The 23,401-nt window shown below is 35.3% G+C and overlaps 2 protein-coding genes and 1 non-coding gene across 11 annotated transcripts; 2 read left to right on the top strand and 1 right to left on the bottom strand.

The window, feature by feature from the left end:
• Positions 1-1,930: 1,930 nt before the first annotated feature.
• Positions 1,931-2,037, bottom strand: LOC133833209 (small nucleolar RNA R71). Its single transcript, XR_009892603.1, has one exon. It is a non-coding gene; the product is annotated as a small nucleolar RNA R71 (small nucleolar RNA).
• Positions 2,038-2,125: 88 nt separating this feature from the next.
• On the top strand, positions 2,126-5,085 carry LOC133832763 (uncharacterized). The gene is made up of 5 exons (XM_062263067.1): positions 2,126-2,283; positions 2,842-3,404; positions 3,522-4,198; positions 4,658-4,857; positions 4,944-5,085. The coding sequence occupies exons 1-5, from the start codon at positions 2,126-2,128 to the stop codon at positions 5,083-5,085; spliced, it is 1,740 nt and encodes a 579-aa protein (XP_062119051.1).
• A 5,651-nt stretch (positions 5,086-10,736) lies between these two features.
• On the top strand, positions 10,737-19,023 carry LOC133831083 (uncharacterized). 9 transcript variants are annotated; one of them, XR_009892384.1, is made up of 9 exons: positions 10,742-11,067; positions 11,484-11,606; positions 12,903-12,988; positions 13,324-13,417; positions 13,975-14,070; positions 14,140-14,238; positions 14,568-14,654; positions 17,932-18,002; positions 18,803-19,023. XR_009892384.1 is itself a non-coding variant. In XM_062261250.1 (6 exons), exons 1-6 carry the CDS (start codon positions 10,884-10,886, stop codon positions 14,592-14,594), a joined length of 603 nt encoding a protein of 200 aa, XP_062117234.1. In that variant the 5' UTR covers positions 10,748-10,883; the 3' UTR covers positions 14,595-17,911. The 9 variants fall into 9 exon arrangements, 3 of the variants coding, with proteins under 3 accessions (XP_062117234.1, XP_062117235.1, XP_062117236.1); XR_009892381.1 differs by lacking the exon at positions 13,324-13,417 and having other exon boundaries at positions 10,738-11,067; positions 11,529-11,606; positions 14,580-14,654; XR_009892379.1 differs by lacking the exon at positions 13,324-13,417 and having other exon boundaries at positions 10,748-11,067; positions 14,580-14,654.
• The last annotated feature ends 4,378 nt before the right edge of the window (positions 19,024-23,401 follow it).

The following is a 23,401-nucleotide window of genomic DNA, read 5'->3' as shown; positions in this document are numbered from 1 at the left end:
GTTATGCGGTATTATACTTGTTTTGGTATGTTTGCAGGAAATAGGAGAAGAAAATGTGAAGTTTGGAAAATGACTAGAAAATCAGCTTAAATTGGGAAATTTATGCTAAAAGTTGACAAGAAGAAAGTTGAAGACTTATTTGCGGAGATAATTGTTCGTTTTGGAGTTCGGGAACAAGTTTTTGGAAAAATTAGAGGGGCTGCGGCGCTTGAATGAAGAGCTGCGGCGCAAGGAAAAAGCAGAGAGGGCCATTTTCTTGAGTTTTGAAGGGTTGCGGCGCATGTAGGAAGGGTCGCGGCGCTCGCTAAAAGCAGAGAGGAGGCTGCGCAAATCCAAAGAGGCGCGCCGCAACACTTGTACGTGGCCTGCAATAGGGAAAAATTGTAAGATATTTTAGGGTTTCTTTTTAAATACGTTTTTAAGAGTTAATTAGGGGATTCATTCATTATTAGAGGTGTGGAGAAGTTATTAGAGACTGAGGAGAACATTGAAGACCTAGAGTTTGATTTCTTAATTTCTTCTGTATTCTCTTTTCTGGAGTTTATGTTTATATTTAATTTGATTGATTCCATTATGTCTACTTTGAACTAATCTTGTTATTAGGGTATTAGTGGATTCTTCTTGAAACTTTTGATTTCCTAATGAAATTTTCCTGAATTTCTTTCTTCTGCTATGGATTATTTATCTTATGCTTAATGCTTGTGAATGTTTGATCATCATTTACATGTTTATATGATTTTAACCTATTCTCTGAAAAGAGAAGGATAATTATTCTATATGTAAATAATCACAATTTTATATTAGACAAAAGTACTTCTATAAATTGTGTAGTTTAGGGATTATGTGTTTAAAGCCTGCAATATATTAATTTACCGCAGAGATGTAGGAAATAGTATATTGTAGAGAATTATAGATCCTAACAAGACTATAATATATAATTGTAATCTGCTACCACAATAGAATTAAGAAATATTGAGAATTGGTTAGAAATCATAAGTGGATGGTTGATGAAATTAAAGCCCTAACTTTCACATCTATTGAATTAAATCAAATTTCATCTCTGCATTTCTTTAAGTGCTTAATAGTTTTCTTAATTTTTAGTAATGATTATTTTATTTATAAATCTGAAATTATTAATTAAATCAATTAGAATTAGAGGTTAATTATTGGTAATTAATAGCAGTCTTCGTGGGATCGACACTTCACTTATCATATATTACTTGATTGGACCGCGTATACTTGCGTGTTAAATTTGGAGATCAAGTTTTTGGCGCCGTTGCCAGGGACTGTTTTTATTAATATCAATAAGTTAATTTTTGTTCTAATTTGATTTGTTTATTTTTTAACATTTATTCGGATCAAGGTTCTCTTGTGTTTCAGGACTTGTTGGTATATGCGAAGCAATAGACAAAAACAGATTATACCAATAGATCGGGAAATTGAAAGAACGTGCAGACAGAATCGGAAAATAAAAAGGAAATTGGAATTCACCATGGCTGACAATTTGGGAAATGGTGATAATAATGGTCAAGGGGTTGCTGAGGTTCCAAGGGAGCAAGGAGCACGAACATTAAGAGATTATGTACTTCCTACTGTTACAGGAGTGCATTCATGCATTAGACCTCCAACCATTGCTGCCAACAACTTTGAGATTAAGCCAGCCATCCTTCAGATGGTTCAAACAACTGTTAAGTTTGGAGGTATGCCGACGGAGGACCCTAATTTACACATAGCTAATTTTCTGGAGTTATGTGCAACGTTCAAGATGAATGGGGTGAGTGATGATGCTATAAGACTGAGGCTATTCCCATTTTCACTGAGGGATAGGGCGAAAAGTTGGCTGATATCCTTACAAGCGAATTCTATCACTACATGTGAGGAGTTAGCTCAGAAATTCCTTGCCAAGTTCTTTCCTCCAACGAAGGCTGGAAAGTTAAGGGGTGAGATTGATAATTTTTATCAGTTGGATGGAGAGTCACTGTATGATTCTTGGGAGCGCTTTAAGGAGTTGTTAAGGAAGTGTCCACACCATGGAATAGAAAAGTGGATGTTGGTACATAATTTTTATAATGGGTTGAATGGGACGACTAGAACAATTATAGTTGCTGCAGCGGGAGGTGCCTTTATGAGTAAAAGTGCAAATGAGGCATATGAGCTCTTAGAGGAGATGGCTATGAATAATTATCAATGGCCAACTGAAAGGGGACAATCAAAGAAAGTGGCTGGAATGATGGAATTGGATGCTATATCCATGCTTGCCGCTCAAGTAGCAGCCTTGATGAAGCAATTACAAAAGACTACACTCCCATCTCAAGCTATGCAAGTTCAAAACCTTTGTGAAGTGTGTGGTACAACCCATCAACCAAACCAATGCCCTGCTATAGACATGAATAACATGCCCATGGAAGAAGTCCAAGCAATAGGAAATTACCAAAGACAACCTAATAATCCCCATTCTATGACCTACAACCCAGCTTGGAAGAACCATCCAAATTTTTACTGGTCTAACAATCAAAACACTCTCCAACCTTATCCTCCACCTCAGCCACCATATCAACCTACCCAAAATAGGCCACCTTATCCACAACAATATGCACACCAAAATCCTCTACGTGGCTATTATCAACCACAAAATAGACCACCTCCCCAAATGCCAATGAAACCAGCTGAAACCCAACCTAATGTACTTAACCAATTCATGACTGAAACTAGGGCATCCATAAGAAGTTTGGAGATTCAAATAGGGAAATTGGCTACTTTAATGACTAATAGAGCTCAAGGAAATTTGCCTAGCACTACAGAAGTTAATCCTAAAGAACAGTGCCAAGCTATTACTTTGAGGAGTGGAACAAGATATGAAGGGCTAAAGAAGAGTCAGTCAGAAGAAGAAGAGAAGAAGTTGGATGAAAAAAAGGTTACTGGAGACCTTAAGGAAGAAGAGGAGACCCCACCTGTAAATATTGAGCATCATGTTAGAGTTCCATATCCACAAAGACTTCGCAAGCATAATTTGGATAAGCAGTTTGCAAAGTTTTTAGAGGTGTTCAAGAAGCTACATATAAATATACCATTCGCGGAAGCATTAGAACAGATGCCTAGCTATGTAAAGTTTATGAAGGAGATTCTCTCTAATAAGAGAAAGATGGGTGATTACAAAACAGTGGCATTAACAGAAGAATGTAGTGCGATTTTGCAAAGAAAGCTTCCTCAAAAGTTACGAGATCCTGGGAGTTTTACCATTCCATTCACTATTGGGGAGTTTGAATGTAAGCATGCACTTTGTGATTTGGGGGCGAGTATTAATTTAATGCCGTTGTCGGTATTCCGTAGGCTTGGTTTGGGGGAAGCTAGGCCAACTACAGTAACATTACAGCTGGCAGATAGATCTGTGAAGCATCCACGTGGTATTATAGAAGATGTATTGGTAAAGGTGGATAAGTTTATCTTTCCAGCTGATTTTATAGTTCTTGATATGGAGGAGGATGAGAATGTTCATATTATTTTGGGGAGACCATTTTTAGCAACTGGGCAAGCATTGATAGATGTGCAAAAGGGAGAGTTGAAGCTGAGAGTTCAAGAGGAGGAAGTAGTATTTAATGTGTTTAAGGCTATGACTTATCCTAAAGCAAGTGATAGTTGTTTATCAGTTGATGTGGTCGAAGAAGTAGTAGAAAGAAAAAATTTAAGTGAGGATCCTCTTGAGTTGAGTCTTACAGTTGATGATGTAGATGGTGAGGAAAATGAAGCAGTGATGAGCTATTTAAAGTGGATAACATCAGCTGAGCCGTGGAAGCATAAGAAATTTGAAGAATTGGGTGCAGGACCAGACAGACCATTACCATCGATTCTGAAGCCACCTGTTTTAGAATTGAATGTTTTACCAGACCATCTCCGTTATGCTTATCTTGGGGAAAAAGAGACTCTTCCAGTTATAGTTTCATCATTTCTTTCGGAAGTAGAGGAGGAGAAGTTGTTGAGGGTGTTACGAGCTCATAAAACTGCTATAGAGTGGACTCTGGCTGATATAAGAGGAATTAGCCCATCAACAGTTATGCATAGAATTCTTATGGAAGATGAGGCGAAACCGACTATTGACGCTCAAAGAAGACTTAATCCAACAATGAAGGAAGTGGTGAGGAAAGAGATTTTGAAGTGGTTGGATGCTGGAGTGATTTACCCTATTTCTGATAGTGCTTGGGTAAGTCCAATGCAAGCAGTACCGAAAATGGGGGGTATGACGGTGGTAAAGAATTAAAGCAATGAACTGATTCCAACTAGGACTGTGACGGGTTGGAGGATATGTATTGATTATCAAAAGTTGAATAAGGCAACAAGGAAAGATCATTTTCCTTTTCCTTTTATTGATCAAATGTTGGATAGATTGGCGGGGCATAATTACTATTTTTTTCTAGACGGGTACTCAGGCTATCACCAAATCGTAATTGCACCGGAGGATCAAGGGAAGACAACATTTACATGTCCTTATGGGACTTTTGCTTTTCGAAGGATGCCATTCGGGCTATGTAATGCACCAGCCATGTTTCAACAGTGTATGATGGCAATATTCTCTGACATGGTTGAAAAGGGGATTGAAATTTTTATGGATGATTTTTCGGTATATGGGTCCTCTTTTGACACATGTTTGACTAATTTTGAGATGGTGTTGAGAAGGTGTGAGGAGTCGCATTTGGTGCTTAATTGGCAAAAGTGCCACTTTATGGTTAATGAAGGAATTGTATTGGGGCACAAAATTTCTAAGAAAGGAATTGAAGTGGATCGGGCCAAGATTTCTACTATAGAGAATTTGCCACCTCCAATTTCAATTAAGGGAGTGAGGAGTTTCTTGGGCCATGCGGGGTTTTATCGGAGATTTATCAAAGACTTCTCTAAGATCTCAAAGCCGTGTCTACCTTGTTAATGAATAGGGTTCCTTTTGATTTTAGTGACGAGTGTTTGATTGCTTTCAAGACTCTCAAGGAGAAGCTCATTTCAGCGCCGATAGTGTGTACACCTAATTGGGACCTTCCATTTGAGCTTATGTGCGACGCTAGTGATTATGCGGTTGGAGCGGTTCTTGGGCAGTGAGTGGACAAGGTATTTCGAACTATATACTATGCCAGTCGAACTTTAAATGATGCTCAACTAAATTATGCAACAAAAGAAAAAGAACTTCTAGCCATAGTTTATGCTTTCGATAAGTTTCGTCCATATTTGATCGGAAATAAGGTGGTTGTCTATACGGATCATTCGACAATAAAGTATCTTATGACTAAGAAAGACTCCAAGCCTCGTCTTATTCAGTGGATTTTGTTATTACAAGAATTTGATGTGGAAATTAAGGATAAGAAAGGTACTGAGAATTTGGTGGCTGATCATTTGTCTCGTTTAGAGGTTGAGAAAAATTCTCTTGATAAAGAAGTTCAGATAAATGATGTTTTTCCAGATGAGCAGTTGTTCGAAGTGAATGTTTGCAAGGAGGTTCCATGGTTTGTAGATTATGTTAATTATTTGGCTGCTAAGGTTATACCCCCTGAGATGACAAGGCAACAATTAATGAAATTTTATAAAGGAGGTGAAGTGTTATTATTGGGAAGAGCCTATTCTGTATAAGCATTTCCCAGATCAAGTTATTCGAAGATGTGTGCCCGAAGAAGAGATGTTGTCAATCTTAACTCGCTGTCATAGTTTACATTGTGGCGGTCATTTTGGTGGAACAAGAACAGCTGCGAAGGTTTTGCAAAGTGGGTTTTTCTGGCCTACATTATTTAAGCACCAGAGTCTATTAATATAGTAAAAGGAGAGCCAACGCTAGAAAGCTGACCTGTCACTACCGAGGGACTAGCCTCAGCCTCTGCCTGTGTCAAGGTGTACACTCGAGCTGGAATCAGGCTATCCACCTTCCCTACATCTCCCTTCCTCACCATCGGGCAATATTTCTTGAGGTGTCCCACCACCCCACACACAAAATAGGCCTTAGCCCGACACTCGCTTGGATGGCGTCTTCTGCACCTTGTGCACTCAGGATAGGTCCTCCATGAATTACCGCTTCCCTGACGGCCACCCTGAGTACCCTGACCTCTCCTATCAAGAACATGAGTGGTTGAAGCATCAGGGGTCTTCCTTTTTAAATCACTGGGGCCTCCACCCCTACCAGAACCAGAATATGGAGGCACCACCCTGCGGCCCTCCCATCTTGCTGCACTCTCCCTCCAAATCTTATTTTTTGCCTCCTCAGCGGTAAGAGCCTTCTCTACAGCCTGGGCATAAGTTGTCCCTCCAGTAACTATTGTAATCCTCACATCTCAGGCTATCATAACATTAAGCCCTCTAATAAACCTGTCCTGCCTAGCTGCGTCAGTAGGCACAAGGTCTGGTGCGAACTTCGCAAGTCTGTCAAAATTTAGGGCATATTCTGTAACTGTCATGCTACCCTGAACCAGCCCCATGAACTCATTTACCTTCACTGCCTTGATGGCAATGTTGAAGTACTTCTGACTAAATAGGTCCTTGAATCCTTCCCAAGTCAAAGCAGTAACATCTCTAGTCTGTGATGCCACTTCCCACCAGATTCAGGCATTCTCTCTCAGCATATATGTGGCACAGGCCACTCTATCATGTCCCTATACCCTCATAAAATCCAGGATGGTAGTAATCATGGTCATCCACTGTTCAGCCTTCAGTGGATCAGGTCCTCCCTCAAAGATTGGGGGCGGCTGTTTCCTGAACCGCTCGTACAACGGCTCCCATCTGTTCCCAACCTCTACTGGCTGTACCACTGGTACCACTGCATATGGTACAATAGGAGCAGCACTCCCTGATGGAGCTTGCTGTCGCAGAATTTGAATCTGTTCATCTTGGCTCTGTAGCCGTGCTTGCATATCAGCCATAAGCTGTTGCCAATTCTCAGGGACAGGCGGAGGGGTTTGGCCCTGGTCATCATCTTTAGTCTCAGACCTAGTGCCAGCTAGTCGTGTAGATTTTCTTGGACGCATAATTATCCAAGTCAATTTGCAATCAATGACTCGACAGTCAGACTATGATGACAGGGTAATAATCCTTTCATGATCCACCACTGGGACTCAAACATTCACAAACAATCAAGATATAATATTTCATCCAATTATCCAAATATTTTCATTCACATGAATAGCAATGCTAATAAGCATGCCTCAATATCATCATGCAATAGTCAAGGGCCAGGCCCTATCAGTATCTAATGGTCCCTATTAATCAAACAGATATCAACAGTCATATCCCATTTAGATCATTTAAACATATAGTCATGTATACACAATTACCAAACCCTGAGTCGAGCTTGTCTTTCGCGGCGAATGTACATGTCCAGCCAGTCTTAAGGAACCCTTAAACCTAGGAAGCTCTGATACGAAGTTGTAACGCCCTGGATAGCCAAGACTGTTACACTATGTGTTTATAAAGGTGCAAGACATGCTAATCAAGTCATTTAATTAGAAACGCGTTACTGAAACTACAGTTGAACTAGGGTTAAAATATTTTGGTCTCAAAAGTTACATTTCTTATAATCAAACATTTTCTTTTACATGGGATCCCAGAAGTAGTAAAGTTATAAGACAGTTTATAAAATTTCGGGATTAAAATACAGTTACTAGTCACTCTAAGGCAAAACAGACAATTAGGCTTTTCTCGTCCTGTTCCACTCCTGGGCTGTGGCGGCCGATCAGCTGATTATGTACATTTAGCCCCGAAGCTCTCCATCTCATGACTGGACCAACTTGCCCTTGCCTTTACCTTCACCACGTAGCACCCATGAGCTGAGGCACAGCAAGAAAAGACAATAACAGAGCATAATCATCACGCAAACAACCAGATAACTCATACAGTATAAACATGTACTCAACAATCCAAACATTCATGTTATTCAAGTATTTAGTATACCATGTACATCATTTCATATCAATAATCGAATCACATATGATAACCAGGGTAACACCCTTAGGCCGCACCCTCTAATTATCCCACTGACTTCGGCCCGCTTAAACCGAGCTCAGTGAATATTAATCTATCCTCAGCTACCAGTGGCCAAGCCGCGCCCTGTGCGCAAGTATTATTTTCGATACTCTTAGGCCATTTATCATATGTCCCATGGCATAATACCATCTATGAAATTATACAGATATAGGGAGCTCTTAGTCCCATCACAAACACATAACCGGGTGCAGTTTTCTTACCTTAGATTTTGATAGCTTTGTTCAATTCGATCCTCAAGCACGATCCCATCTGAGCCCTAGCGTACACCTAGTCACGATCACAAGTTAGAACCAACTCTAAACCTCAATTCCAAAACCTAGCCTCAGGACCAATCCCGAGTCCTCGGGAAGCCCTAATTCCACCAAACAAGGTGGTGGCATCAAACCTCGAGCCCCCTGGGCAAAAACCCTAAGAAATAACCCCAAAATCCCTTTCGAGGAACAGCGTAGCGCTACAGCGCCCTAAAGTGGGCGCTACAGCACTACAAGTAAAGCCATCAGGCTCCCAGATGCCCAAGCCTAGCGCTGTAGCACCCTAAGGCTAGTGCTACAATGCTAGTCACAGCTAGGCACTACCCAGTTTTCTCCTCTTCGAGTTTCCTCGAGCCATTTCTTTCTAAAACTCAATCAAACCTCAACCAAACTTCAAAACAAGCCTCCCAACATCACCAACTCATCCCAAACAACCTAACCACAAGTAATTCAATCACATGCACCCCAAAATACAAAATCCACTATGGCTGAACCTAGAGCTCAAAAACTCAGCAAAACAACAGAAATCATAAAGCCTAAAGCTAGAGTTTCTTACCTTTGATGGAGGAGCTCAGCCTAGGTTGTCTTCCACACTTTCTTAGCCTTCACCTCCTCAAACCCTTAGGTTTAATTCCCTAGAATTCCCACAGAAACTCTGCTTAGAAAACCAATTCAATGCCAAACCAAGAACTGAATATCAACCTCAAGACCTTACCTCAAATGATGAGTAACCTCTGCCAATTCCCCAAGGCAAATCAAGGATCCTAGTGTTGAGTCCTAGCCTAAGCTTTCTCTGAATTTTTGCTTCAAATTTCCAGAGAATTGATGAAGAAATGCCCAAACCGAGAGGGAGAAAAGAGTCTTCCACTTTTCCTTCTACTTTTCTTTTCACTTCTTTCAGTTTCTACTATCCTTTAAGCTTTCCACTAAGGAAATAAAGCCAGAACAACACTTATCTGATTTTAAATAGCAAAAGACCATATTTCCCTCCCACTTAAAATTAAGCTTTTAGACATCTTAAGGGCATTTTGGTCATTACACCTAATTCTCGCTAATTCCTCAAATGGCTCTAATATTTACCGCTTACTTCCCGACACCTAACTAATCACCAATTATATTCCTCAATATCAAAATAGACTCTAATATATTCTCTAAATTTCCAGAATTACCCCCAGGCTCGCCCCGAGCCGGGTATAAATCCCCATCGTGACTTTTTCGCTAAACCGCTCACTAGGATCGCCTCGAGTCACATATTATAAATATATCCACATAATAATGTGGTCTCAATAATTTATCACAGATATATACAGTTATGCCCTCCCGGCACACTAATCAAGGCCCTTAAGCCTTATTAGTGAATTTGGGTCGTTATAGTTAAACCTATTGGTTTCAAATGGATATTCAAGTAGAAGAGAGGACCAGATGGGAAAGTAGTGACTTTCACAAAAAGGCTAGTAGCAAAGGGTTACACACAGAAAGAAGGAGTTGATTATGAAGAGACTTTTTCACCTGTGGCCATGCTCAAATCTATCTATATACTCTTATCCATAACAAGATGCATGGATTATGAGATTTGGCAAATGGACATCAAAACATCTTTTCTAAATGGCTATCTTGACTAAAATATTTTACATGTCTCAACCAAAAGGTTTCAAAGTTAAAGGTCAAGAGCAAAAGTTTTGCAAGCTTCTTAAGTCTATTTATGGACTTAAACAAGCTTCGAGCACTTGGAATCTTAGATTTGATGAAACAATCAAAACATTTGGTTTTAAACAAAATGTTGATGAACCTTGTGTTTGGAAAGAGATCGAAGATAAGATTGTGGTATTCCTCGTTCTTTATGTTGATGATATTCTACTCATTGGGAATGACATAAAAATATTATCAAAAGTAAAGAAATGGTTAACTGTGCAATTCCAAATGAAAGATTTGGGAGGAGCCAAATATGTTTTAGGAATTCAGATCTGTAGAGATCGAATGAAAAAAACTTTGGCACTGTCTCAAGCAACTTATATTGATAAAGTGCTAGGACAATGTCTAAAGAACTATGCCTACCCATTCAGGAGTTAAATTGTCTAAAGAACAATGTCCACAAACTCCTCAGGAAGACGAGGACATGAGACAATATCCCTATGTCTGTGCAGTAGGCAGTATAATGTATGCATTGCTATGCACCAGACCTAACATCTTTTATACAGCCGGGATAGTCAGCCATTATCGATCCAATCCTGGATTGAGTCATTGAACAGCAGTAGAGAATATTCTCAAGTATCTTAGACATACTAGAGATTACATGCTTGTGTATTCAGGTGGAGACCTGAACCCCATTGTATATACTAATTATGATTTTCAATCAGACAAACACTACACCAAATACCCTTTTTCATAACATATGAATATAAGACTACTAAAAAAGTATTATGATACTTAAAATAATAAAATAATAAGTGGCAAAGAAAAAAGAAAAAAAATGGTGGTATAATTTTGGGAGCCCGCGTTATTTTTTTCCTCTTCCTTTTTTAATTACAAAGCTCTAAAGAATTTTCTAGGAAATATCTTGTTTGACTCCGATCATCTTCGGCGTTTCCAATCGCCTAGGGTGTTTCCGATCATCTGCTCTGTCCAATGTTCGGCTCTCCGGCGTTTCCAATCGCCTACGGTGTCTTCGATTATTTGCTCTGTCCAACGTTTGGCTCTTCAGCATTTCCAATCGCCTATGGTGTCTCCGATCATCTACTCTATCCAACGTTCAGCTCTACGGTGTTTCCTCATCAGTCCCCGAATAGTTTAGGCTTCAGATTTTTGGATGGTAAGTCTTCTACGCTTACAGTTTCAGTTTAGGTAGTTTATGTTTATGAAATTGTAGGTAGTTCTCCTCGAATGTTTTGGGTGAACCATATATTGAATTGCAATGGCTATTAGAGTTGCCACAATACTGCATTAACTGGCTGTGCTTGAAACTGTAGTAGAGATCATTGCAGAGTAATTTTGTTTCTTTGGTAATGTTTAGGATCTGTTTATAATTCTTAACTAGCAACTTCCTTGAGATAAATTATACCATCTCGTGGATGAGCTTCTTCTACCTGCTTCTTGGATTGATGATATTACTCCAAATAATCATGTATGCCATAATATTATAGATTTCATTATTATATAAGAGATATTCTGGGCTTTAATTTTATTTAAACTAGCATACTATTTTCTAATAATATCTGAATGTGCAAGTTTGGTTACCAAGAACTGATGGTCATACGGGCTTGGAAAATTTAGTGGCACTAAAGTTTGTTGGGATTGATAATTCATCAAAAGATTCAGATGGCAGAACCGTTATGAGAACTGCGTCTAGAGGTAACATTTAACTTCATACATGTCTTAAACATTCTCTCTTTTCTTCTCCTAAGAAACTGCATACAAAATCCTCTTTGTAACTATGTCCTACTGAAAATCCCCTACAAAATGATCTATGCAACTTTTTTGTATAACCAAACTAAATGTAGCTACCCAATCCAATTGCTCTGAAGCTAGAAAGTCACTTTGTAATTCTGTGTTTAGTATGCAGTACCTCGATTTGGCATTCTGGGTTGTAAATCTAGATGAGAACCCATCATCTCTATCAATGTGCCTTTTTGTTTCCTATATAAAAAAGTCAATTTGCAATTTGACAAACAAATTACTCGAACTATTTTTATTTGGTTATAAAGAGAAGTGTAAGATTTTATCATTGTTGAAGGTCAAAGGTAGTACTGCTATTAGCTGCTTGCAACCATGCAAACCCTTACCTTAGGTAAAACAAGGAGCAAAGAGCAGGGTTACACAATAAGAGGAGATATATAGATAGAGGAAAACAACCCCCATTATATACAAGGAAAGAGGCAATGGACATAAACAAACCCTAGGTACAGTTGATACAATGATCTTCTTAATTACCATTGTATTGGTATACAGCTACCATTGTATTGGTACAAAGCTAAAAAGTTATTATGGACTGCGGGGGTGATGGCTACTTGGTTGGCCATTTGGTTAGAAAGAAATAAGGGAATCTCCGAAGGAGTCGAAGCTGATGAAGATCAGATTTGGAAAAGAGTCATATATTGGGTGGCAATTTGGCTGGATCTAAGATGTATTTTCTTAGTGATAGAAATATCCCTTTCTTTGATCTTGCAACCTCAATACCCTTATCTTAACTAAGAATATTAAAATATTGGGTGGCTGTTTTACCGTTTAATTGTTTCATGCATCTCTTTCAAGTGTATTTAATCTGTCAAATTAATTTAGGCCTTGATTTTTATATAAATACATATTTATGTTCTTAATAGTAAGATAGTATATTATTTGATAGGTAAGATAGATATTTATCAATTTTCTTATTGAATCAAGAAAAATAAAAGAAAAAGAAATAACTTTAATAAAAAATTCTATTGGGACTAAATCATGCTATGATGAGGGATTAAATAGGTGTTTCGTGTTTGGATTTATGTTTTAAATATATTCTCTAATACTTATACTGATCACATTATTAAATTAAAAATTTTCAAAGCTGACCTTAGAGTTCAGGTTTTCTATTGTCTTTGCTTTCAGTTCAGCACAGTGATTGTGCCTCTTGAACTATCAGTTAATAAATATTTTTTTCATTGATTTACACAGATGTTTATCAATGGGCAGATTCTTCCAGGAAGATGAGGATCAGAGTTTGCTTATTTTCTTCATTAGAGACGTGGTCACATGTACATGTATGTTGTGCAATGCTGCTATAGCTGATGTGGTTTTTGTTATTTGTTTGTGCTTTAGTTTAACTTCATTAAATAATAAATGTTTGGATCCCTTGCTTACCATATTTGTTATTTTTTCTTTTTTCCTAAACTCCCTTTCATCAAATCTGCTACTAAATAATATCTATGTGATGCTAGGCTATTTCTTGGATAACAAATGTTCGAATACTGGAAACAACATGGATATCAAGTAAATTAATGTTTTTTCCTGTCATGTATAAATCTCAATGACTGTAATGGTTTTGACAGTATAAAACCTGAGGTTGTTATTTTCACTCTCCGGATGTTGTTAACAGAGTTGGCAAGTCCATAAGCAAATGGATATACTTGGGTGGTGTCAAAGCTTTTGCTGATGGATCTTTAGGTTCTAATAGTGCCTTGTTTCATGAGGTAAAAACAATTATAGTTTGGCATTCATTAACCTTAAAAAAAATATTTCAACATATATGGCCTATTATGTCCTTTAGTTATCATCACTCTTGCGGTTTGGGGCTGGAGCGCCAGTTCTATCTTGTTGAGCCCACTGGCAAGAAAATAAGATTTGTGCACGCTGCACATATGGACATTTATATTACGTTTGGTACAAAGGAAATGAAATTGGGGAGAGAGAAAATATAGCAGAGATAGAAAAGTAGACTGATAGATATGAAAGTATATCTTTTATTCGTTTGTGTAAAACTTATCTCTTCATTTTTCTTTCCAATTTGGAATGGAAAAAATATGTGGGTCGTACTCAATATTTTTCACCTCACTTTTCTTTTCCCTCCACTTTTCCTTCCTACCAAACAACTCATTTTTCTCTTTTCTTTTCACTTTGCTCTCTAATATTTTTGTGAGAGGCAGTCTTACTCCCAAGTCCAAACTGCTTCTTCATATAATGCATTTCCTTTTTAATTATCTCATCCTGTCAAATAACCTCATTGAAGATTGCATTTTGACTTTTGTAGCCATATGTTGATGAGCCTCAAAATTATTGTTTACAAGTGGCGGATTATGAAAAGATGTTCAAGCTGACTTTAGCTGCTAATAACCATAGGCTACAGGTCGGTTCTTTTGTAGTTTTATTTAAATTGCCTTAGTAAAAATTATTACAATAGTGGAAGTTCTTTCAGGTTGCCATTCATGCTATAGGTGATAGATCAAATGACAGGATCCTCGATATGTATGAATCCATAATTTCTAAAAATGGAATAAGGGATCGAAGATTCTGGGTAAGATTTTTTGCTCTAGAATAGTGTAGAAAATGTGATATGATTCGTTGATTAAGGAAGAAAAAATTCTCTTTCTTATTTAGGCATATTACAATCTGGAAAAATAGGAGCAAATCAAATTAAATCTATAGCTGTACATCCAGATTTCTTGGAATAAAAGAAAATCTCTAAATTTACAAAATACAAAAAAATCAGGCAACAATCAGACTAGACTCTCTGATTTGATCAAGATTCTTAAAGTTACCATAATTTGAAGCTCCAAGTAGCAATTAAGTATTGCAAAGTTTTAATATTGATATTTCTTTCCATGCTTATTTTTGCATGACTAGAGCTAATTTCAGATTGAGCATGCCTAGCATCTTCCACCTGGGACTGCAAACCGATTTGGTGAACTAGGGATTATTGCTTCAATACAGGTTCATCACAGCTCTATGTTGCACTCTAGTAACATACTGTAACATTTAAGGTTGCGAGAAATGAAATATCAACACCCATTGCCAATATTGTTATCTACTGTTTGAGTTGGGGTTTATTTTATTCAACTTTTAATTTTTAAAATTTATTTATTTTGTTTTAGTTTTTTCAAGGTGATTTTCCTTTTGGTTATTTGTTTTTATTTGGTGGTGGTAAGTTGCTGTAGTAATTGTTAGTCCAATCTTTAGTAAGAATTGGCTAAAGTTGTGAGTGTATCTTAGATCATGTTTGGAAAGAATGATAGGATTGGAGTGTATAATATTTATTAAGTGTTTAGGTTATGTAATTAAAGAGCATATTAGAATTCACCTAATGAGATAAATTAGTCTAATTGATAAATGTGGGATAATTTTATTCTAACCAATTCCCTATTCATTTATTCTATTATTGGGGAGATAAATATTACTGTTTTATTCATCTTTTTTTTTCTTTTTCATAACTTATTATCTGTAAATGATTAACCCACTCATTTTTTTCGCTATTTTTTTTTTCTTAATCCATACCTAGCGAGCCCTTGGAGTGTAAATTTAGGTCCCATCATTACAACATCAGTAATATTGAGTCTTGATCTACAAAGATCATTTATATTGGTAGAAGTTACTTTTCTTCTATTTTATCTTTGTTTGTTTCACAAGAAGCAAACAGAACAATAAAAGTATGTGGTGGCAGGGATACACACACATATATAGGTTGCTGAGATTACGAGCATATTTTTAGGGAGAATACCCATGTCATGTTAGTGTCATTACTGGTCAGTTCATTTATTGATGATACTTTACGTAATTCATGTTTAGGATGACTTTACAGAGAATGAGTTCCTTTGTATAACAATATTTGCTCCACCTTGGCATAGAGTTGGTTGAACTTATAAATACTTTACGTTTGTTGAACCTATTTATATATTTGAGTTAATTCTATATGTCAAATGTTAACAGCCAGAGCACCTAATGTATGATTTTGAATATGCCACAAAAAAGCTTGGATTTGATAGGGCTCTAAAGGGTTCTTATTTGTTTGGGTCACTTCTAAGTGGCAATGCTACTTTAGCATTTGGTTCAAACTGGCCTGTAAGTTTATTGGTCTATGCTTAGGGCTTTTGTAGCTTCTCTCTCTCTCAAGTATTCACCTACATTTAATTCATTCTCACAACCAATCTGATTTGTCTTAGGTTGCAAACATAAATCCTTTAGGCAATATCAAAACAATGATGACTAGAAAATCTCCTACATGGGAAAGTGCATGGAATCCTTATGAAAGTATTTCGATGAGTGATGCATTAATGGCATAAGTGAAAAAAATAATGTTTGTTCTTTTTCATTTTCTCTATTTTGGGTATATTAGGATAAGAGAACATGGGATGTTTTATTTATAAGTAGTACTAATCAGCTCGACAAAATGATTATTAAAAAATAACTAATTAATGTTTTAATGTTCCATATGGGACAAAGCAAGACATTGGGTAGCTATACGGTTGTTTAAAACAAATGAGTTTGTTCGATTTTCTGATCTTTGTAGAGATTGGCAGTATTTTGTGTAATGTTTATGGTGACAGTCTTGCTTCTGAGTTTACTAGGAGATTTTCCTCGTGTTTTGCTGCTTAGCAGTTTGTATCATGGGGTGATTTTTTTTTATGTCCCACATTTTCCTTTTATTAATTTCCATTAATATTACAAGTAGTGGTGTTTTGTTTAATTTTTTTTATCAGTATTTCATGTCTGTTTCTCTTAATTTCATTCATTATTTTGTCTTCGTTAATATAAGGTTATAAATTATGTTGGACCTGAAATTGACTTCTGTATAAACTTAATATGAATTATACCATGAATATACATTGATCTTAAAACATTTTTTTGTCATGTTTTGACCTGAGAAAACTAATAGTCGATTTTAAAATATATGTTTGATAGTTCATAGATTTATTTTTTATGTATAGACTTTGTCGTACACTGTTTGTATCATGTGTTATAAAGTATGCACGTGCGGATTTATTTATAGAAGGAAATAAACAAAAAAAAAAAAAATCATGACAACAGTATGTATGATCTACTAAAATTAGTAGATTGCCCAAATCGTTAAAGAAGTTCCAATTGAAGATGTCTTCATTGATATAACTTCTCAATTGAAGTGATTGTAATTTGTAGCACTAACTAAAAAGAGTTAGCAAAAACAATTTTGTACACTATATACTTATTCTCCTTTTTAGAAAAGAGAGAATTGTTTGATTACTGAAAAATTTGTGAATAGAACGTGAAATTTGACTCCACTCTCCATTTGTTTGAAATTCAACTGTGATTATTTCCTTTTTGACTTGTCCATTTTGCTTGTTAATCTTCTTCTATTGAACAATATGTTTGTTATATGCCAAAATATCAAAACTCATTTGGCATCTGTGGGCTGAAACCTATTTACAAAATCATTTTTTAGTACATAAATCTCTTTGAGAAGAAGATTATTTTCAATAGCTTTTTTACAAATATTTTTTTTTAAATACCATGGGAAATATTAAGTTGCACAATGGTTTTATCCAAATGAGCAATAAAAATCAAACAAAAACTCTGTTCTATTTTGTTAAGTTTCGATTTTATCTTGCATTTATCTTCCAGAAACAAGAACTTCAAAATTTGACAGAGGTTACTCATGATCATATCAATTATTAAAGAATGATTTCTTCAACATTTGAGTCCTTGTTATTACTTTTACTGCTGTAATGTACTCCCTGATTGAGACTACTCATATACTTTTTTTGTCTTTTCCAATCTTTAATATGCAACATTGAGCCATTGATCTTATAAACAAGAAGAGCGAGTGAGAGAGAGAGAGAGAGAGAGAGAAATTTTTATAAAGCTATATTGTAAGAGAAAGTAGTTAAGTTAGATATTTCTGTTATGACAAGCAAGGTTAACTTTGTTAAGTCTTTTGTTATATAATTCTAACTTTGATAAATGTTTGGCTTGGAAAAGTGCCATTTTGATAAAATGTTTGGTTTGGAAAAGTTCCTAAACTCTAGCCATTAAATAACTATTATATTTATAAGCCATATATGAACAATGCAGAATATGACCATGGACTATATTCTTACAAAATATATATTGAGAGAAAAATTAATAATATGATAACCATATATACCCAAAAATTAATATATAAAAGAATTTTTTTACTTATTGTATCATTTAATTTTAATTTTGTATTAATCTCTTAGGTATTGATTATATTCTTTAGGTTGTGGATCGAATTGGCAAGGAGCATTGCAAAGTTAATTAACTTGATTATTAATTGCAAGAGGTACAAAAGTATGTTCTCTTAACTCTTTTCTTAATATCATACAAATTTTAGGGGAGTTTGAATATCTTAAATATTCATTCATAGAGAAGTAGGTTTTGAGATTAAAATTGTGTGTTGCAGTGATAACGGAAGGTTGAAAACTTGTGTGTCTTAGAGAAGTAGGTTCTGGAAAATTTGTTTGTGTGTTGCGGTGATATAAGGAAGAAAACTTATTGTGTGTTGTTTGAATTCTTTTTACTTGGTATTGATAGATGGTTAGGTAACCTTTGTAAGGGAAATGATGTTAGATTTTATCTAAAATTATGTATTATCTTCTTACAAATAAATTGTGTTTGCTTGAATTGGTTTGATTATACTGATAGATATCTCACCTGGGGTGTGATAGATAATTCATCCTAACTATGCGATGCTTTTATATGAGAAGTTGTTGGCTCAATAGTTGCATGGCCTTATCAAAAGGTTATTCCAAGAAGTATTTATTTGGTTATTTTATTATACATGAAACATTAACCGATATGCAATCCAAGATTATGATAGTATTATTTGATTGATTTGATAGGGAAGATGAGAAAGACAAAATGATAACGGGGCCAAATTGAATTAATATTATGCACCATTTAATTAAAGTTCTAAGGTCACTTGAGTATAGATAGTTGTAGTAATGTGTGTAATATAATAACTTGTTTATTATTATTCAAACTCAATTATTGTAAATTTGGTTATGCATCATGATATTATTGACTATTTTAGATGAATGATATGATATTTCATGACCTAGTTAGTTTTTCTTTTATGTTTTATTTACCAGATTCAACAAGTGAAGTGCAAAAGAAAATCTGATCTGGAAGGCTTTGGTGTGCTGACATTTGGAAGATCATGAATTCCTACCTTTACTTTTGAATATATAACTGTTTAAGACTATTTTGTTGACTATTGTATGAATGATTTGTTTATGTTAATTAGGCAGTGTTGAATATCTTAAGACTTTTGGATTGTTTTTTAGATAATCTTGAATGTATTTTGCCATAATTATTTACTTATATGTGTTATGAACCATATAATTCGTACTCAAAAATATATTTGTACAATGTTAAGGGTGTCTTAAGTATATTAAATGAAGCGGGTTTGAATTAAAGCAGTAAAAAATAATTATAATGTAAAGGTTTATATAATAATAATTCAAGCTTATCCAAATATTAGAATAATACAAGAAATGTGCTATTGTATCTTTTACAATAACACTAGTTTATAAGCATAAAATTATGTTATGCAAACTATTTTCTATAATGTAGAAAATGTGTTATTATAAAGTGTATCATAACACTACTTTATAAGTATAAAATAGTGTTATATAATCTATTTATAAATAGCATAATGAAATACTTATCTAACTATTAAAATAACACAACAAAAGTGTTATCATAGGCTATACCATAACACATGTCTATAACTATGGAAAAGTGTTATGCAAAGTGCTTCGACCTACAATAACACCGCTTTCCTTAACACATCAAAAAGTGTTATGGTATATATTTGATAATATTTTTTCGATCTTATTGAAAGTACTTTTTCTTGTACTAAAAGATAGTCGAAAGTCATCATCTAGATTAGTTTTCACATTTGGAGGAGGTGTTGTAGTTTGGAGAAGTATTAAACAATCCAATATTGCAGACTCCACCATGGAAGTGGAATACATAACAGCTTGTGAAGCAACTAAAGAGGTTGTGTGGCTCAAGAAGTTCTATAATGATCTGGAAGTTGTTCCAGTCATGGATCAGCCACTTGTTCTTGACTGTGATAATAGTGGGGCATAAGCTAATTCAAAGGAACCCAGAAGTCATAAGAGGGGAAAGCACATTGAGAGGAAAAATATCACTTGATCTGAGAAATAGTCAATAGAGGAGATGTTGTTGTCTTAAGATTGCCTCCGAAGATAATCTTGCAAATCTGTTCACAAAGACCTTTTCTATTAAATCTTTTTAGGGTCATGTAAGAAGCATGAGGTTAAGGGAAATGCCTCATTTGCTTTAGGGAAAGGGGAGATTGTTGGGAATTGTGTCATTCAAGCAATTGTAGTAGACAAAGGTTTTAATGAAATAAATGAATGGATTGAATTATTGTATATATGTACCTTATGTACTATATTATCTTTAGATTAATTACTTCTAGTACGGTCCACTAGTATTATGAATACATGTGACCTAGATCTGGGTTACTAGTGTAGTAGGACACTTTAGTGGAGGTACTTTACATGCTAAGAGTATGTAGAACTGGACCAGATGTGATTTAATAATACTTGTTTAAATAACATTTCATAATATTATAAAACACATCAACTGATGATCATATACAAACTCATCATAATCTTGAAGTTACTATGAACTCCTATATATGTCATTTGATTATTTGATTCACGTGTTATGGTTTGTCAGAATGATCAGGCTAAGAACTATTATTTGGGGATTCAACGATGCATATGGCTGGGGACATAGCTTAACAAATATGGAATTTATACTTTTCTTATAGATTGAATGATGATTCCCTATTGGGTTGGCTTTTGGAATGGACAAGGTTATTGACATCAAATGGTACACTAGTAATCATGATATAATTAAAAAGGGTAAAACAATAATTTTATTCTCACTTAATTATGAATCATCAGTAGAGGATTAATTTGTATGTAATGATTATATCAATGGACAATTTATGGTTACAATAAAGTACTCAGTAAATATATGTCTTTAATTCTCAAAAGTTTAGTCTCATATTTATAGTAGAATAATCATGAGATTGATAAATATGATTATTGAATCAAAGAGTATTGGTTAATAATATTTTATTTATTGGAACTTGAAATTATTGGTCCATAGGTCTCAGGGCGACTTTATCAACGCTAATCAAGGTAAGAGTTGATACAAAGGTTAAACTGTGAATGAGCTATTTGAGAAAATATTTATTCTTCGGGATAAATATGTAATTATGTAATAATTGAAGTTGCACAAATTATTATTGTATTTGTGCAATTTTTTGAAATTGCGTAGAAATAGAATAAATTAATTTAATCAATTATTTTATTTAAGTGTGAATAAATAAACATGGATGGTTAAAATTGATTTTGATTATTATATTTAATTAATTAATAATAAGATGATGATAATAGAAATTCAAATTTTTAATTTTGAAATTTAAGTTGTTATATTTTCCTTAAAAAGATGATACCTTATTTGGATTTCTAATTATTAATTAACTAAAATAAAAACTTATGAAAAAATCAAAATCCCATTTTTCAAGGATAGGTCACACGCATAGGGCTTGGACAACTCTATGCATGTGGCACATCTGATGTTATCAGATATTAGTTTTTAATTTTTTTTAATTAGTTAATAAAATATTTTAAAAGGGGTTTTGAAATGGAATGTTAGATTTTTTTTCTATTATCCTTATTATTATTATTATAAAATATGATTGATTTTATTATTATTCTTATTATTATTATTATTATTATGGTAATAATGTCTATATATTCTATATGATAGAAAACAGAAAGAACAAGTTTTTAACAGAGAAGAAAAAGTTATCATCTTTTTCACAAAGCAAAAACCTTTTCTCTTGAGCATATAATCAAAAGTTTCATGTGTTGAGAACTCTTTTGATTCACAAATTGATCATTGTTCTCTATGTTTCCACCCACATCTTGAGGTGTAAAGAACGTCTTGGAAGATATAGGTGTGAATACTCTAGCAAAGATAGGAAGATCGAAATACATACGAAAAGATTCAAGGATTCTTGATAGGCTAAGGTAAATCATTTCGTATTATTTTTTCATATACATATTATATATATATTGATTAACATATTGCATATTAAAAGATTCTCATATAAAGTTGTTTATATGAAAAATTTTGTTGTATACCATTACCGCAACATTCGCTGCGCACTAGGAATTATTCCTAATAGTCAACACTTCCATTGTAAGGCGCTACATGGGGTATCTTAAAACCATTTGGGAATGATGTGCTCAAAATATGAGGAGCAAAATGTTCCTGCTCCTCATCCAAGTCATAGAATTTTTCCTTGTTTTTTCCTTCTCGAAGAAGCTTGAACTGTTCCTCTAGTATGTTGATCATTTTCTGACTTGGATCCACTAGAGGTGGTGCCTGAGCCTGAGGGAGCTGGTTATTGTTCATAGGAACTCCAACTCATTGTTGTTGTAATGGGTTTTAGTTATTCACATACACCAGTTACAAAGGCTCAACTCGTTGGGCATTTAGATGAGCCCTTAGGTTCGGGTTCGGCTGATTGTACTGCCCCTGGTTCTGGCTTAGATGGTCACGAAGATCAAGAGCATTATTTGGGTAGTTCTCGTATTATCTTGTCTCGGTATAGTATACACTTACCAACCTACTAACATCCAACATCCATACTATTAGTACGATACCTATCTTCGAGGAAATTAACTGTTCTTTCCTACTGCTGTTGTCGATCATAATTTCGAGGTGGGTTATCCATGTGCACCCTGATCCCAATGCCTCAAGACCTGGATAGGTGACTTCCTAACTACTGGGGATGTCTCGCCGGCCTTGCCCCATGGTTTTCTCCTATAAAGGCCTCATGGTTCTTCCTTTGTCCTTGTCCAGTTCCAGGATTTCTATCTTCGCTTGCTGTAACATCCTCCTAATCCAGGACCGTGACACTGTTCATTTTAAATTGTGTTAGACTTGCTAATCAAGTCGTTTGGTTATAAACATATAACTAAGCTTAACGTCAAGGGTTAGGGTTAAAAATTTTGGTCATAGGAAATGTTGCCTTTTATTTAAAAAGTTTCATACGTACATGGGATTCGAAAATATTACAAACAACATTTAAAAGGGTGTATATACATCAAAATTACAGTCGGCCGACCTAAGCGGCAAAATCAGGGCTACGACCCTAGTTCCTTTGAGACATCCTCGGCCGTGGTGGATGAGCAGCCGCATATGTACGCGCTACCACCGAAGGTCTCCAACTTATGGTTGGGCAAGCTTTTCATTTCCCTTACCTGTACCACGAAGCCCCTGTGAACCAAGGCTCAGCAAGAAAATTAAACATGTGCATGAACAGAGAATACAGATTTCCAAGTACTTATATAGTATGTCCATCACTAATAACATACTTATAAAGGCATAAAATTACAAATAAATGGTCATTGGACCACTCTGTGGCCGCTGCCCTGAGTAGTTGACCATAGAGTTAACCCGGGGCACTATGCCCTAGCTATGTGACCATAGAGTCACCTGGGGCTCTCACTCTTAGCTCTGGGTAACTAGCCATAGAGCTTGCCAAACACTTTTGTTTTCCATCGACCATTGGGTTGGCCAACATAATAGTACGTTACTGATTTGGGCCTAAGCCTTTCGACCCACGCGCA

The sequence above is a fragment of the Humulus lupulus genome, chromosome 4 (assembly GCF_963169125.1).
Source record: "Humulus lupulus chromosome 4, drHumLupu1.1, whole genome shotgun sequence".
Taxonomy (NCBI): domain Eukaryota; kingdom Viridiplantae; phylum Streptophyta; class Magnoliopsida; order Rosales; family Cannabaceae; genus Humulus; species Humulus lupulus.
This window is presented reverse-complemented; position numbering and strand designations above follow the sequence as displayed.